This window comes from Plectropomus leopardus, chromosome 11 (assembly GCF_026936395.1).
Source record: "Plectropomus leopardus strain MGB_pleo_1.0 chromosome 11, ASM2693639v1, whole genome shotgun sequence".
Taxonomy (NCBI): domain Eukaryota; kingdom Metazoa; phylum Chordata; class Actinopteri; order Perciformes; family Serranidae; genus Plectropomus; species Plectropomus leopardus.
Genome location: NC_142186.1, coordinates 29,963,345 through 29,978,508, shown reverse-complemented (window position 1 = coordinate 29,978,508; position 15,164 = coordinate 29,963,345). Strand labels below are relative to the sequence as shown.

Genomic DNA, 15,164 nt, shown 5'->3' with positions numbered 1-15,164 from the left:
TGGGATCACTCAGTTAGCCAGGAAACCTCTAAAATAGCAAAGGGAGAGAAACTGAGTGAAAAACGACAGAAGCAGATAAACTTAAAACCTACATCGACTCTCACCATAAACGTGGGGTCTTTGAACGGTGGAGGCTTTGCTGTGGACTCTGTGACGGCGGCTGGAACGCAGTCGACTGTTCCACCTCGGTAACCGACTCCGCCGCTGTTATCTGATGAAACATGAAAGACGAGACCGCTTCAGACAAACAGTAGTCACATTAGATTTTAAGCTACTTGTTTTACATGTGTTTTGAAGGTAAACAAAGTCTAGTTTTGGCTGAGCACACTCTGTCATGACTCTGTTATGAGGCTGATAGTTTTGGACACTGTGTTTATGTGCTGCTTCTGCCTTCAGATCTGAAAAAACTGCTTCATTGATCGAATAGTTGATTAACAGAGAATCAACCTTCAACAACTATAACAACCTGTAACAACTATAACAACCTGTAACAACTATAACCTGTAACAACTATAACAACCTGTAACAACTATAACAACCTGTAACTATAACAACCTGTAACAACTGTAACAACTATAACAACCTGTAACAACTATAACAACCTGTAACAACTATAACAACCTGTAACTATAACAACCTGTAACAACTATAACAACCTGTAACAACTGTAACCTGTAACAACTATAACAACCTGTAACAACTATAACAACCTGTAACAACTATAACACCCTGTAACAACTATAACAACCTGTAACAACTATAACAACCTGTAACAACTATAACCTGTAACAACTATAACCTGTAACAACTATAACAACCTGTAACAACTATAACTATAACAACCTGTAACAACTATAACAACCTGTAACTATAACAACCTGTAACAACTATAACAACCTGTAACAACTATAACAACCTGTAACAACTATCACAACCTGTAACTATTTGGATAATTGATCGATCATTTCAAGGTCAGTGTAGGATTTAGGGGGATATACTGGCAAAAATAGACTATAAGTTGGGTTTTTTTCAGTGTATAATCACCTGAAAGTAAAAATCTTCATGTTTTAGTTACTTTAAAATTAGCTTTTTATATCTACATAGGGAGCAGGTATTCGTCTATGTTGCGCCGTCATGTCTCTACAGTAGCCCAGAACGGACAAACCAAACACTGGATTTAACTGGTTTTAATGACATGCTGCATTCATTTTAAAGAGGAGGAGACCTCCGCTGATAATTCGGCTCCTGGTAAAATCCTCCGGACCATTGACAGCTGGTTACAATCTGATAACCTCACTATTAGATACCACGAAATCCTTCAGCTGCTCTTTTGTGCAGTGGTAGAAGAAGTATTAAGATCCTTTACTTCAGTAAAAAATACTAATACATTATAAAAATAAGTAAAAGTGGGTAAATGCGGGAGTAAGTACTTAAAGTATTAAAAGTGCCGAATGCAGAAAAATCTAAAAAAAAATAAAATAAATAAATAAAAAATTAAGAATAGATAAACGCCATAAAAAAATGACCTCAAAATTATTACAAACAACATTATGTGATTAAAACACTCAAACCAAAAACACAATAAAAATATTTTTAAAAAAAGAAAGAATATTAACTTAAAAACTTAAATGTTTATTAAAATAGTTCTGTCAATCAACTGATTGATTAATCAACTTACCATTGAAGTTGTACCTGTGTGAACTGTAATTTACATTCATAACAAAACAACACAATTTATACATGTTCATGTTTTTATGCAAAATCTTAATCTCTAAACTAAACTAAACCAAATAGCATTTGGTTTTATATCCAATGTAACCAATGTACAAGAAACGTTTAGGATACAGTGTTATGAACAAGTAGTTTGTCCTGATTGTGTGCATATTGCATGCAACAGTACATACTTTGTGAGGGCAGTACCTACTAAAAGTAAAAAGTGTGCAGCTGCAGACATAGATATTGAGAGACAGATGGGAGTCTGGAAATACTCTGGAATTTTCCACAACCAGATGATCAACAATGTACTTTTGTAAGGTTGAAGAATGACATTTTTATTATAATTTCATATCCAGTAAACAGCACTTGGATGTCATATACAGGATAAAACATGCAGAAATCATTATTGTTTTATTTTTTTTACATTTTTTATTAATTATTGAATCCAATTTTATGCAACAATGACCCTAAACTGTGCATATTTGTGAATGGGAGGAAACCGGAGAACCCGGAGTAAACCCATGCATACACGGAGAGAACATGCAAACTCTACACAGAGAGAGAACCAGAGTACGAACTGGTCATCCCTCTGTGCGGCTACAGTGCTAACCACTGCGCCACCGTGCAGCCCTGTGAAACCACCTGTGAATAAGTCAGTGTTTCCCACATAATTTAAATTTACCTGTGTGTATATATATATATATACATGGTGTTGCCACGGATAAATTATTGTGTGAGAAACCCTGTAGGTTGAAGACATTGTGTTGTGGAATTTGGACAGACAGAAAATACCAGCAAATAGCCAATTACCCCTCACACTGCTGGCAGGTAAGGAGGTTTGCTGGGAGGAAGCGTGGTGAACCCTTACAGTACAGCATGGCTCACTGCCTAAAGTTCATGCTCATAAGTGAGGGATGGAACATGCATGGATCCGTAAATTGAAAGTTTTGCCTTCTGGCTCAGCTCCCTTTTCACCAGGACAGTCCGGCACAACACCCGCATCACTGCTGATGCTGCGCCAAACCACCTATCCACCTCACGCTCCATTTTTCCCTCACTCATGAACTCGAACTCCCTCGCTTAAAGCGTTAAGCTCTCCCGCTACCCAGAGGGGGCAATCCTAAGTTTTCCGGCAGAGAACCACGGCCTCAGATGTGAAGGTCCCAACTCTCATCCCGACCGCTTCACACTCGGCTGCAAACCACCCCAGTGCATGCTGAAGGTCAAAGTGTGAGGACGCCAACAGAACCGCATCATCCACTAAAAGCAAAGATGCCATTTTGAGCTTCCCAAACCAGACCCCTCCCTCTCCCTGGCTGCGCCCTGAGATCCTGAATATCACAAACAGAATCGTTGACAAAAGGACAACCCTGGAAGAAGTCACTGGTCACACCACCACTGGTGAAGGAGACCGTCACCAACAGCCTTTTGTAAGCCAAGTACTGGCAGCCGCCTTCACACTAGAGGCTTTGGATATCGTACCGAACTTAAATAACATTTGCTGGTATTTTTATGACTGCCTATTCCGCAACACAAAGCTAAATTAACCCAGTTTATTCACAGATGGTTTCAGTGTGATTAATCTGAAATAAAATGATGCTCATCCACATGTCCATCCTCAGTCTGCCAACCGCTCATGGATCCTAAAGTTGTGCAGACACGTGTAGTCCGGATGGCCCGAGTTGTTCTTCACTGGAAACTTCATGTGGTTGAAGACACTTTTTTCATGATCCTGAGAGACGAGACATAAACAGAGAGTTAGTTGCGCAGTCAAAAAAAAAATCAGAGGACGGGAATTTACTTGTCACAATACATATATGAATATTTTACAACATAAACCTTGTTGCTCATCTTACTGAGTGTGTTTTCTGCAGATTTCTGACAGAAACTTACCTTGTCTGTGCAATAATAATAGCGTTTAAGAGGTGTGGAGGTCTTGCAGTGAAGAAATGTAAATTAGAAAACGTCCTTCAGGATGCTACGTCTGCTTGTAGTAAATCCTCCAGCGTTGTAATAGTCATTCAGTCGTTGGTCTTGACTTGTCAGACTTTGCTTGAAGGAGGTCCACCTTTCATATTGCTCCTGAGTTTTGCGCATGCGTTTCTCTTTCTTCTTCGCTCTGTGGTCCTCGTACTTTTCAGCCCAGTGTCCAACTCTCAGTCTTTCCCGAACCCACTGCAGGCCCCCCTTGGATCTGGATGCCTGGGGTTCTTCTTCAGGCTTGGGACCTGATTTTGCAGCAAAGAGCTGATAGACATCTGGGCCGGTCTTCTCCTTGATGGGCTTACTGTCAGTTTTTTCTCTGACCCAGTTGTTGTAGAGAGTTTTCTTTCTCACCTGAGCAGACTTCAGGTCAGAGGTCAAACTCTCTGGGTCAGCTTTGTCTCCCACCGTTGACAGAGGGCAGAGTTCAGCGGCTGTACTCAGACCGTACTGCCTTTTGAACGCCTCTGCCATCTCTTTCCACAAGAGCTCCTGTTTCTGCAGTTGGTCTTGTTTGATTTTGTCCAAGGCCTCCTGCCTAAGCTTCTGCACAGCTTCTCCTTTCTGTCTCCTCTGACTTTCCTCCTCTCTCACACTCTCTCTGTCTCTCTCCGTCTTGGACTTCTCCATGGTCTCCAGAGCAGCGACTCTTTGTCTGCGCTCCATCTCCAGTGCTTTCAGCTCTTGAAACATTTGTCTTCTGCCCTCCATTGGGGTCAGTTTGACAATGTTTTTTGCGAGCTGAAGTTCAGCAAGAAGATGTTGTGTTGAAGTCATCTTTGTTGTTATGTTGGCTCTCTAACACGCAGGCGATACAACCTCGTTGTTCTCCGTCCAGAAAGTTTGTGGTAATTTTTCTTGTGATGACTTAAAAAAGAGATCAGATGACGAAACAATGACGAAATGCTTTATAGTGAACCTTCTAATTACGTCATAATGGAACGAGTCGAACGTGTGGCGCACGGGCACGCGCGCTACACTAACGCGCGCGCACTGCTGTTTTCCGAATTTAACTTCGGACAATTTGTTGAGGCGAATTCAAAGTACTTTACACTTTACAAAACATTAAAACGCATTAAGTAACATACAAATTAGGTGTAGTTTTTTAAATAAATGAATAAATAAATAATGGAAAACAATAAAGTATTATAAAAAGCCGTCATTATCATTGGTACACAGACACAGTAAGGCTCTGCAGCTGACGGACTCAGTGGAGTGCTGCTGCCCCCATGTGTTTAAACAGCGGTCTTGCACCCACAAGGTGTGGGAGATCTGTGCAAACCATAGAAAAACACTCTTATTACAGTCTTCAGAGTTACTTTTGAAATGTTACAGGTTACAGATTACTAGTTACCCTTTTAAAAATGTAATAAGCAATCTAACTTTTTTAGTTACTTCATCAAAGTAATATAACTTATTAGGTACATTTGATTACTTTTGATTTCTTTTCCAACAAATCTTTTAAATTGGGTCCTGAAGTTGAAAAAATGTCAGAAAAAAATTGTGCCAAAAGAAGCCATTCCCACACGACAAAAAGATGCAGTGCAACAGAATGAATGTATATATATATATATATATGAATATATATATATATATATATATATATATATATATATATATATATATATATATATATATATATATATATATATATATATATATATATATATATATATATATATATGTATATATATACCTTAGTCTAAACGCTGGGTGAGTCAGTAAATCTAACTGAATATCGAAAACGGATGTGGGCTACAACACCACCTAAAACAACACGGCGCCACACAGTTAGAAGTGACGAGGAAGGAAAAGCGCATGCTCTTCAAGTCTTCAAACAAAAGTTTAAAGAGAACAATACTAATCAGCACTGTTAAAAATTAAATTAAAGATCTCATCACCGAGGGGGTCAAAGTCCCTTCGTGGTCCTTTCGCTCGGTCTTCCTCCAGTCTGCTGGGCCAGAGGTGTCACCTGTGACCGGGTAAAGATGACGAAGCCTCCGCAGATCCTCCGCGGATCACCGGCGCTGCTGCTGCTGCTGCTGCTGACAGGGGTTTGCATTGACGGGTACAGGCCTGTCATCATCGTGCATGGCATTTTTGATGGACCGAGACAGTTCAAAACCCTGTCTCTTTTCATACGCAAGGTAGGACACGTGGAAACATGTCAAATGTGTTAAACTTTTTGGAGAAACTTCTAAGTTCGTCTTTATTTGAAGAAAAATCTGAGGTGCAAGGAGTAAAAGTCCTGGATATAAAACGTTTTTAAGTAAAAGTCAAAAAAGGATTGTCATCAAAATGTATATAAAGTAATTGCAAAATGCCGAATTTAAGAGTTTCATATAATAAATTGCTGGAAATAATTATTGATGCATTCATTTAACTGATAAATAATTACACACTGATTACTCAGTGGTTTGCTGTAATCTATATAATATCTATAATACATCATAAATTACAGTTGATTATGGGCCTTCTGTGAGTTAATTATCAAAACCTGCTACAAGTAAGTTATTAAATAAATATAGTGAAGTAAAAGGTGGGGGATAGTGGGGTTGGTTGGGACATTTTTGTATCTACTTGAACAGCAATGACAATAATATAATCCCTGAACAGATACAGATGTCTGTTAACAATGTAAAGTTTTTTGTCCATGTTTTATTCATTTGTGTCAAGGTAGGAACTATAAACAATACTGTCCCAACCACTAGTGGTTAGTTGTTCCATATCAGTGGAACCACACAAAATTACATTAAAGAGACACAGAATAACAAAGAAAAATAAATACCTTAATGAGGAACAAAATTACCTCAAAGAGACACAAATCGGCCCCAAAAGATACAAAATGACGAAAAATGACACAAAATAACTTTTTAAAAATCGCAGAATTACCTTGAAAAGACACAAAACAACAAAAAACACTGCACAAAAGTAAGTGACACAAAATTACTTTAAAGAGATCCAAATTTAAACTAAAGAGACACAAAAGTACTTCAAAGAGACACAAAATGACCCAAAAAACTTTTGTCAACAAAATGACAAAAAAATACACAAAATTGCCACAAACAGTTTTAAAAAGTTTTAAAAAATACCACACAGACACAAAACCACAAAAAAAGCATTACAACTACTATTTAAACTTATGTGGGACTTTATATCTACAGTAGGCGACATAACAGATTATTCTAAGGGCAGATTTCAGGTGAAGTGAAAATGAACAAGCAGTTTCAAGGTAATGATTTCTGTTCTCCTTTTCTATTCTCCTTTTCTATTCCTTAACAATCTGAACCCTGGATTAACATCAGTTTTGTACTGCATTCAGATGCCCTTTCACAAGAATTTAAAACCTTTCAAACCTCAGACTCAGGTCTGATTTCTTTCTTCCAAAAAACATTAAAAAAAAAGGAATAAGCAAGGAATTTGTAAAAAGAAAACAACATGGAAATGTGTTTTTAAAAAGAGAGTGAAAATAATTAAGAATGTAAAAAAAAAGTAAAAAAGTAAAAATGCCCAGAAAAATGTATTTATAATTATTTTGATTATACATTTAAAATTGAGTTACCAAAATATAGCTATAATTTATGTATATCATTATATGTTTTTTTCAGGTCGCTCATTGTTTTTACTTTTCCTTTCTTGAATTTTCTGGTAATTTTCTTGTAACATTTTACTCCTTTTTTTTTAATTAATATTATTTTTGGGGTATTTCTTGTTAAGTGCTCATTGCCTTCTCACCATCACCATGTTCAGGCTTTAAGCAATTGAAATAAGTTTTATTTTAAAGAAACTTTTGCATGTGAGCCAAAATCTGACAGAGCCGGCTGTGGAGATTATCAGTCATCACTTGATCCAATCAGAGATTACTGTGTTTCTGTCTCTCTGATCCTTAATGTCGTTCCCAGGTGCATCCAGGCACCGAGGTGACGGTGATCGACTTGTACAATAACCTGGACAGTCTGAAGCCGCTGTGGAAGCAGGTCCAAGGCATCAGGAAAGTCTTTGACTCCATCATGCAAAAGGCTCCTGATGGCGTCCATCTTCTTTGCTTCTCACAAGGTGCCATCAAACGCTCACACTCGCTGTACGCACACACCACCGCCGCTCTGATTACCTCAAGTGATGTCACCTGAGTCAGCGGGTCAGTTGGGGAAAATAAAAAAATTCTGAGGACGTGGAGATAACCAGATTAACCCTCTCTGGAGCTGGAAAGTCGCTCATTCGATTTTGATATGAGCTTTAAATGTTCGAACGACATGAATGCCAAAAAGAAGATGTGTTTTATTTTATTGTTCAAAGCACTGAATGATCTGAATTTGGTCTAAATTTTATGAATTTTATTTAAAGATAACAAATGCCTACTTTTCATATTATATCGTTCTCATACAGTATTTCATCTACCAGTGAGGCCTAATGTTAATTGTTTCAACTGTGCGTGGAAGGATTACTTAAGTCGGCCTATGGGGCACAGGCCGACGGGCCCAAGGCGTAAATGGGGCCCCTCGGCCCTCGGCTGCAAAATGTCATTCAAATGATCAAATACTGATCAGAGAGAGATTCAAAATGACCACAACAAATTGCAAAAGAACTGCAAAGAGACACAAAATAACTACACAAAGGGGCAAACCAACCACAAAGAGACACAAAATGACTTCAAAGACAAAGAAAATGACCAAAAAAGATGAAAAACTACCTTAAAGAGACATAAAATTATCTCAAACAGACACAAAAATGTTTAAAATTACTTTAAAAAGACACAAGGTTAGCATAAAATACCCCATATCACAGTCATAGAATGACCAAAATGTACATAAAATTATCTCAAAGAGACACAAAATCCCCTTAAAGAGACACAAAATTACTAAAAAAAATATATAAAATTATTCTAAAGAGTAACAAAATTATCATAAAAGACACAAAATTTCCTCAAAGAGACACACAATGACCAAAAAAATATCAAAATTAATCAAAAGAGACATGAAATTTAAAAAAAAGACACTAAATTAACTTCATGAGACATTAAATTACTAAAAACAACACGGACGCGACAAGGAAGACGTGTTGTAGAGCTGGTCGTTTATTAATTGCAAGATTGGTGCTTGTCACTGAACCTCAATGGTTAAGTCTCAGTAGTTTGGACTAAATAATCGAATACACAAACTACATCCTCCAAAATGACCATAAAGATTAATCAACATTTTTCTAAAAGAAACAAAACAATTTTTAACTTTAATAACATTCATGAAGGCAGACGTTGCTGCAGGACTGTTGAGTTAAACTGCATTAGTCTGATACGCGTGTTTCTAATAAACTGTGTATATTTAGAGAGGCGTCACTCAGTCTGTCAGAGACCAAGATAAATTCTCACTGTGAGATAATATGAGACAGACGTGAATGTGTATATTATCTGTGCTTGCTGACTAAAAGGAAAACACCACAGAGTGTCTGTTTCCTGAAGGTTAGAGTAACAAAATAACCATCACGACTGTAAGTAGGAATATACAGTATACAATGCAAAAAAAACTGTTCGGTGAATACGCTTTTGATTGCATGACCTTGATGATCTTATCGACTTTCACTTGGGTTAGTCTGCTCATCCCACACACACACACACACACACACACACACACACACACACACACACACACACACACACACACACACACACACACAGAGAGATCAAAACCGAGAAGAAATATCCATATACCCTGGACCTTCAAATTTCACTTCCCTGTTTCTAGCAAACTGAAATAAGTACCTGTACTTAACCAAGTGGCTCACATTTCATGCATTTCTGCAGTTTTTATGCTCTAAAACTAAGAGGCAGAAAGCACATTTGCAAATAGGAATATCAAACTAATACTAATAGTAACAAAATTAATAATAATAGTAATACTAGTAGTAATTCGGGGTGACACAGTTTAAAGTTGTAATTATCATAAAAACCTTGTTTTGAAAAACTCAACTCAACATCAACCAAAGTCAGCAGCAGTCCTCCAGACTCAGGAGCAACATGCAGCAAGGTTTAATTTGCTTTGCACTTGTTTACAGAGCGGGTGTGTAGCAGGCAAATCCAGTATAGCGACTACTATCAATTAAAAAAAGCAGCAAAGAAGCAAAGTAGGCTCGTAACTGTGACTCGTTCAAAGAAATTCATGCTGAAGTCCAGAGATGCGTTTTATGGTGACGTGAAAATGTGTAATGAACAGTTAACAGAAAATATTGGTACCAAACTCACTATCTTTGTCTATGTGTCGCCACACCAGTAAATAAGCAGGTAAATAATGTAAATAAATAAATACAAAGAAATAAAAATAGAGAAATGCATACATTAAAAACAATAAATACATGAATGCTGTCTTAAATACTTAAATAAATACATGCAGACATAAGTATAGAAGACAGAAATACATAAATAAGTAAATGTAGCTGTACAAACTTATAGCAATAACTTTATGTATCTACATGTCACATGTATAAATACAAACAGTACTGTTGAACTTAAAAAGATCAATATACAGCAGCTGTATCAGGGGGGCCATGGTGCCACTGCCGACTTGGTTACCACAGTCATATTTTCTCCACTTTTAGCATAAAAATGCATCTCTGCAGAGGGAGTAAACACCAATAAGGATCACTGCATCAGATCATATACAATGCATTGGTTTGTTGAAACTCTGACATCATGTCCTCTTCTTTTTTAAGGCGGTCTAATTTGTCGAGCGCTTCTCTCCATGGCTTCAGATCACAACGTGCACACCTTTGTTTCACTGTCCTCCCCGCTGGCCGGGCAGTATGGAGGTCAGAGAGCTTCATTTCATGTTTAAAGCATGTCTGTATGATGCGGGGATGATGCCATTAAGTTAACTCACCAGAAATTCAAATAATATTGTTTTGTAAAAATTTCCTGTTTTTCCTCCACAGACACAGATTACCTGAGGTGGGTTTTTCCTCACTGGATGAAGAAGACAGTGTTTCATATTTGCTACAGCAAAGTGGGACAGAAAGTGTCTATCTGCGACTACTGGAACGGTAAGGAAGAAAATTTGATCAGCTGAACGTATTTACCTTCAACTGAGGACAAGCTGCACCTGATCTAACATTCAAACAATGCAAAGATGCTGCAACAGATATTTATTTATCTTTTCTCCACAGACCCTCACCATAGGTCCCGCTATCTGCAGAGCAATGACTTTTTGGTGAGGCTTAATGGTGACAGACCTCACAACAACATGAAAGGTAGCAGACTGAATTACTGAAATTATGTGCTGTGTGTGTGTATATATATATATATATATATATATATATATATATATATATATATATATATATATATATATATATATATATATATATATATACACTCATGAATCCACAGTCAAATTTACAGTCATGAATTTCTTCATTTCACCTCCTCAGCATGGCGGAAGAACTTCCTACGCATCAAGAAGCTCGTGCTGATTGGAGGACCAGATGATGGCGTCATCACACCGTGGCAGTCCAGGTTTCATTATAAACAAAAACATTAGTCTAATTTTCACCTAATATCCCTCCAGGATTTACAATTTAGTCTGATGAATGAATGAATGAATGAATGACACAAATAATTCTATTTGGTACTTTTGTGCAAAATACATTTTTCTGACATAATTGTGATGGTTCTTCACCAAAAAAAAAAGGGGCAAAACCAAATTATGTACAGAAGCATAAAGCTTTAAATTAATAATAAAAAAAAATCTCCAACATTATTTTTATGTTAATCCAGAGATTTGTATTAATGTATTTATTTAAAACATGGGAAAAAACAAGCAAGAATAACAAATAAAATGAATATATATATTTTAAAATTTATTTATTCCAATATGTATTTATATATTTATTCCTATATGTACTTATGCATGTATACATGCATGTATTTATTTATATGTTTCTTTTCTATTTTCAAAAACAAATTATTGGTACTTAACCCTTTGAAACCTGAGCAATTTGGCTAGATTTCTCTCAAAAACATGTAAAGAGGTTGACAAAGACCTTTATAAGAATTGGCCCCCAAATTAGTATTAATTAGTAAAAAGCTACAAGAAAATTGTTTGAAAATAAGCACACAAAAAATTACTTTTAAAAACTAAAAAATAAATATGTATATTTTTTGTAACTATATAATTACAATTACAAGACAATGACGTAGTTACTAAAGGAGCCTTCAAATTGTATTTAAGATAAAAATCCAAAAACCAAAAGAAAAACTGCGTGAGTGGTTTCAAGACTTCTTTACCTGAACTGACTGTTTTCTCTTTTCTGAACAGCCACTTTGGATTCTATGACAGCAAAGAAAACATTGTAGAAATGGGGAACCAGGAGGTAAGTTACAAACTAATATATATCATAGTATATATAAAGTTCTTTTGAAAAAACATTTTTTGCTTTTACTTTAGGCCCTCTGTTAAATGTAAGACATCTCTCCCTTCTTCCATTTTGCAATAACTCATAATTTACTTCTTCTTTGCTTTTGAAAGTATTACAAGAACGATACATTTGGGCTGAAGACGCTGGACGCTCGTGGAGACGTGTCGATGTGCGTTCACTCTGGAGTGAAGCACGTTCAGTGGCACTCCAACTTCACCGTGTTCAGGAGCTGCATAGAGAAGTGGCTCACATGAGAACAAACTCGGAGTTAGAGAGATCTTAAAGCAGCATTTAACCGAAACAGGCTATATGATCTAAACTATATTTTATTTTTATGAGACAGTAAATATAAAAACATACTATTAAATATCCCATTAAAGTGGCAGCATCTATGTTGTTCTGTTATTTTACAAGCTTGTTTTCTTTACACAAGATTTTACTATCTTGATATTTTAGTATTTTAAAGATTATAATGGATTCAGGAAGCATGACTTTCATTAACCAATTTTGAAATATTAGCAAGTATTAAAGTATTTAAGTATTTCAATTTTTTTACACATTACAATACCGTTTTTTCTAATAAATATGCCAAATTGTGAGGCCTTTTGCTCCTAGAAAAGATTCCTTAAATTGAAAAATTCGAGGTGCATTTGTCTAATGAGAATTTATTAGCTTTTCAGACAAACTGGCTTAGGATCAGTTAGCATGAAGGTTTGTTTTTTTTCAGTTGTCCAATTTTGTGTTTAGAATTTATATTTGAAACAGATTTTAAATTCATAAATGTCTACTTCTTTTTGTTGCATTTTTTTCTTTTTCTTTCTGGAAAAACGGCTTCCATACACACCAAAAAGTTATGGCCCTGCAGTTTTTAGTGATCTGAAATTTCCCCTTATAAAAACATCCTCAAATGGTCCTTAACATCTCAGTTTCAGACTGCAGCGACACACTGAGCCGTGCATTATGTCAGCACATATGCACTGACTGCTGCCCTCTGGTGGAAGTCTTGAAATCTGATCTGTCCTTCACTCAGATTAGTGTCACCTTTATGCCTCATGTAACTTGGTGTTAATTGATCTTTTAATAATATCTAAAAATTCCTATTTCTGTATTTAAGTCTTCTGTAGGAACACCAGTTGTTTTTGTTTTTAGAATGCCTGTTTAATTTTTTTTCTTTTTTTTTCTTTTTAAACTTTTGCTTACATTGTCAAACTCAAATTTCCACATCTAATTGTCTTGTTTCATTCAAAAAATGAATATGTTTCTGTTGTCAAAAAACTGCGATTGTCTTTTTGTGGCATTAACATCTGAAATATGACGTTATATTCTCTTTTTCTCTCTTTTTTGTGCTCTGCGTGCTTTTTGTTTACCCCGATGAGGACACAGAAGTGAAGAGATGTTTGTCTGTTTGCACTATTAAATGCTGTGAACTGATTTTGTGCTCCAGACCTTTCTCCTCCAAAATTCTCCTGATTTGACTGCATGCTGTCAAGTGATGCACGGGGAGCTCTGTTTCAGCTGTGAAATGTGGTGCAGGGGTGTAACAATCACACTCAGTAACTAAGAAATAATCCAGACAGGCATGTTAACCCTGAGATATAAACAGTGACTGGCTGTTAGAATAGAAATTCCTCTACATTTTAAGTGAGTCCAGTCCTAAATTCCCTTATCAGACTTTGATTATGGCTCTGAGGCATTATGTTTTGGGGGCTGTACATCTGTACATCCCATTCTTGTCAACGTGATATCTCAAATACGCCTTGAGGAAATTTCTTCAAATTTGACACAAATGTCCACTTGGATTTAACAATGAACTGATTAGATTTTGGTGGTCACAGGTCAAACGTTAAGGTTACTGTGACGTCGTCTGTCTCGATCTTGTGAACGTGATATCTCAGGTAACCTTTTTTTTGGTTTAATCTGTACTTTTTTTTTCAAGGAAACAAAACAGAAACAAAACTATTCTAAATGAAAGTAAAGTGAGCAGGATCGTGGAGCCTCATGAACTGTGTAACTTTATTAATTAGCCATACTACACACATTAACAGTGTCATTTTTAAGTGTGTGCCTCAACTGCTGCACCGACTCAAACACAGTGTCCGACGACAGATCCTGTTTCCTTCACTGCATGGCCTCAGCTGCCCTCCTCTCTACACAGAGGCATCTGGACTGTTGATTTAAATGAACTTCATGACTAAAACATGAACATTAAATAAAAGAAAAAGTCAAACAAACAGCATTTTGACCGAATCCATATAATGCCAAGTAGGTTTTTTACCATAGACACTTCATATACAGTTCATGGTTTTCACATACAAGGAATTTGCTTTGGTGAAATGGTGCATAACATACACATTTTGAAGGAAAAATTAAATTAAAATCAAATAAGCATTGTATATTAAAAATTTGTGAAAGGTATGTGAAAGTGATGTCAATCCAGATTTCAAAGGGTTAATCCTTGCCAGTGAAAACAGCTATGAAAATAGGATAAAGGAAACTATGTAGTTGAAGAGAAAGAGAAAAGTTTTAAGTCTGAGGACTATTAATATGAGTTTACATGCGACCCGTGACCCGACTCTGGATGAGAGGAAGAAAATGGATGGATGGATGGATGGATGGACAAGTATTGCAAAAATCAAGAAGAAAAGCAAAAAAATATGACAAATATGCTATAAAAATGTGTATAATATTGCTGAATTAAAATGGAAAGCGGTGCAGTTTTAAGAAGTGAAGAAGAAGTTTATGTAGTTCATTCTTAAAAAACTAATGATAAAAAAATAATAACATTAAATAAAAATCTATTGAAACTGCAGGCTTAGACGAGATAAAACAACTATCAAATAAAATCACATTTCAGGAGAAAGCAATGGTAAAAAAAAATGTGGTTTAAGATTTCATTTGGAAGTTTCAGCAGATTTAGACCCCTAGGACCTTCAGGCAGACTGTTTTAGAGTTTAGGGGCATCATTAACAAAAGCTGGCTCTCCATGTCTTTTAGTTCTGACCTCAGGAAAATAGTGCCGAAGATGTGCATTCGAATTTAAAGCAGATAGACGGTCTCTCTGG

At 36.3% G+C, this 15,164-nt stretch overlaps 2 protein-coding genes across 2 annotated transcripts; one reads left to right on the top strand and one right to left on the bottom strand.

The window, feature by feature from the left end:
* Positions 1–3,672: 3,672 nt before the first annotated feature.
* LOC148188304 (uncharacterized) lies at positions 3,673–4,476 on the bottom strand. The gene has a single exon (XM_088084066.1). The coding sequence runs from the start codon at positions 4,474–4,476 to the stop codon at positions 3,673–3,675; it is 804 nt and encodes a 267-aa protein (XP_087940192.1).
* Positions 4,477–5,459: 983 nt separating this feature from the next.
* On the top strand, positions 5,460–13,533 carry LOC121946020 (lysosomal thioesterase PPT2-A-like). Its single transcript, XM_042490422.2, has 8 exons — positions 5,460–5,846; positions 7,602–7,755; positions 10,402–10,497; positions 10,621–10,728; positions 10,852–10,935; positions 11,116–11,200; positions 12,003–12,057; positions 12,213–13,533. Exons 1-8 carry the CDS (start codon positions 5,688–5,690, stop codon positions 12,354–12,356), a joined length of 885 nt encoding a protein of 294 aa, XP_042346356.2. The 5' UTR covers positions 5,460–5,687; the 3' UTR covers positions 12,357–13,533.
* Positions 13,534–15,164: the final 1,631 nt, after the last annotated feature.

What these genes read in the sequence shown, in the direction of transcription:
- LOC148188304 (XM_088084066.1), bottom strand. Translation starts at nt 4,476, where the DNA reads ATGACTTCAACACAACATCTTCTTGCTGAACTTCAGCTCGCAAAAAAC.
- LOC121946020 (XM_042490422.2), top strand. Translation starts at nt 5,688, where the DNA reads ATGACGAAGCCTCCGCAGATCCTCCGCGGATCACCGGCGCTGCTGCTG. An exon ending in ATCACACCGTGGCAGTCCAG is followed by an intron (nt 11,201 to 12,002) that starts GTTTCATTATAA and finishes TTTTCTGAACAG; the next exon opens with CCACTTTGGATTCTATGACA. An exon ending in TAGAAATGGGGAACCAGGAG is followed by an intron (nt 12,058 to 12,212) that starts GTAAGTTACAAA and finishes TGCTTTTGAAAG; the next exon opens with TATTACAAGAACGATACATT.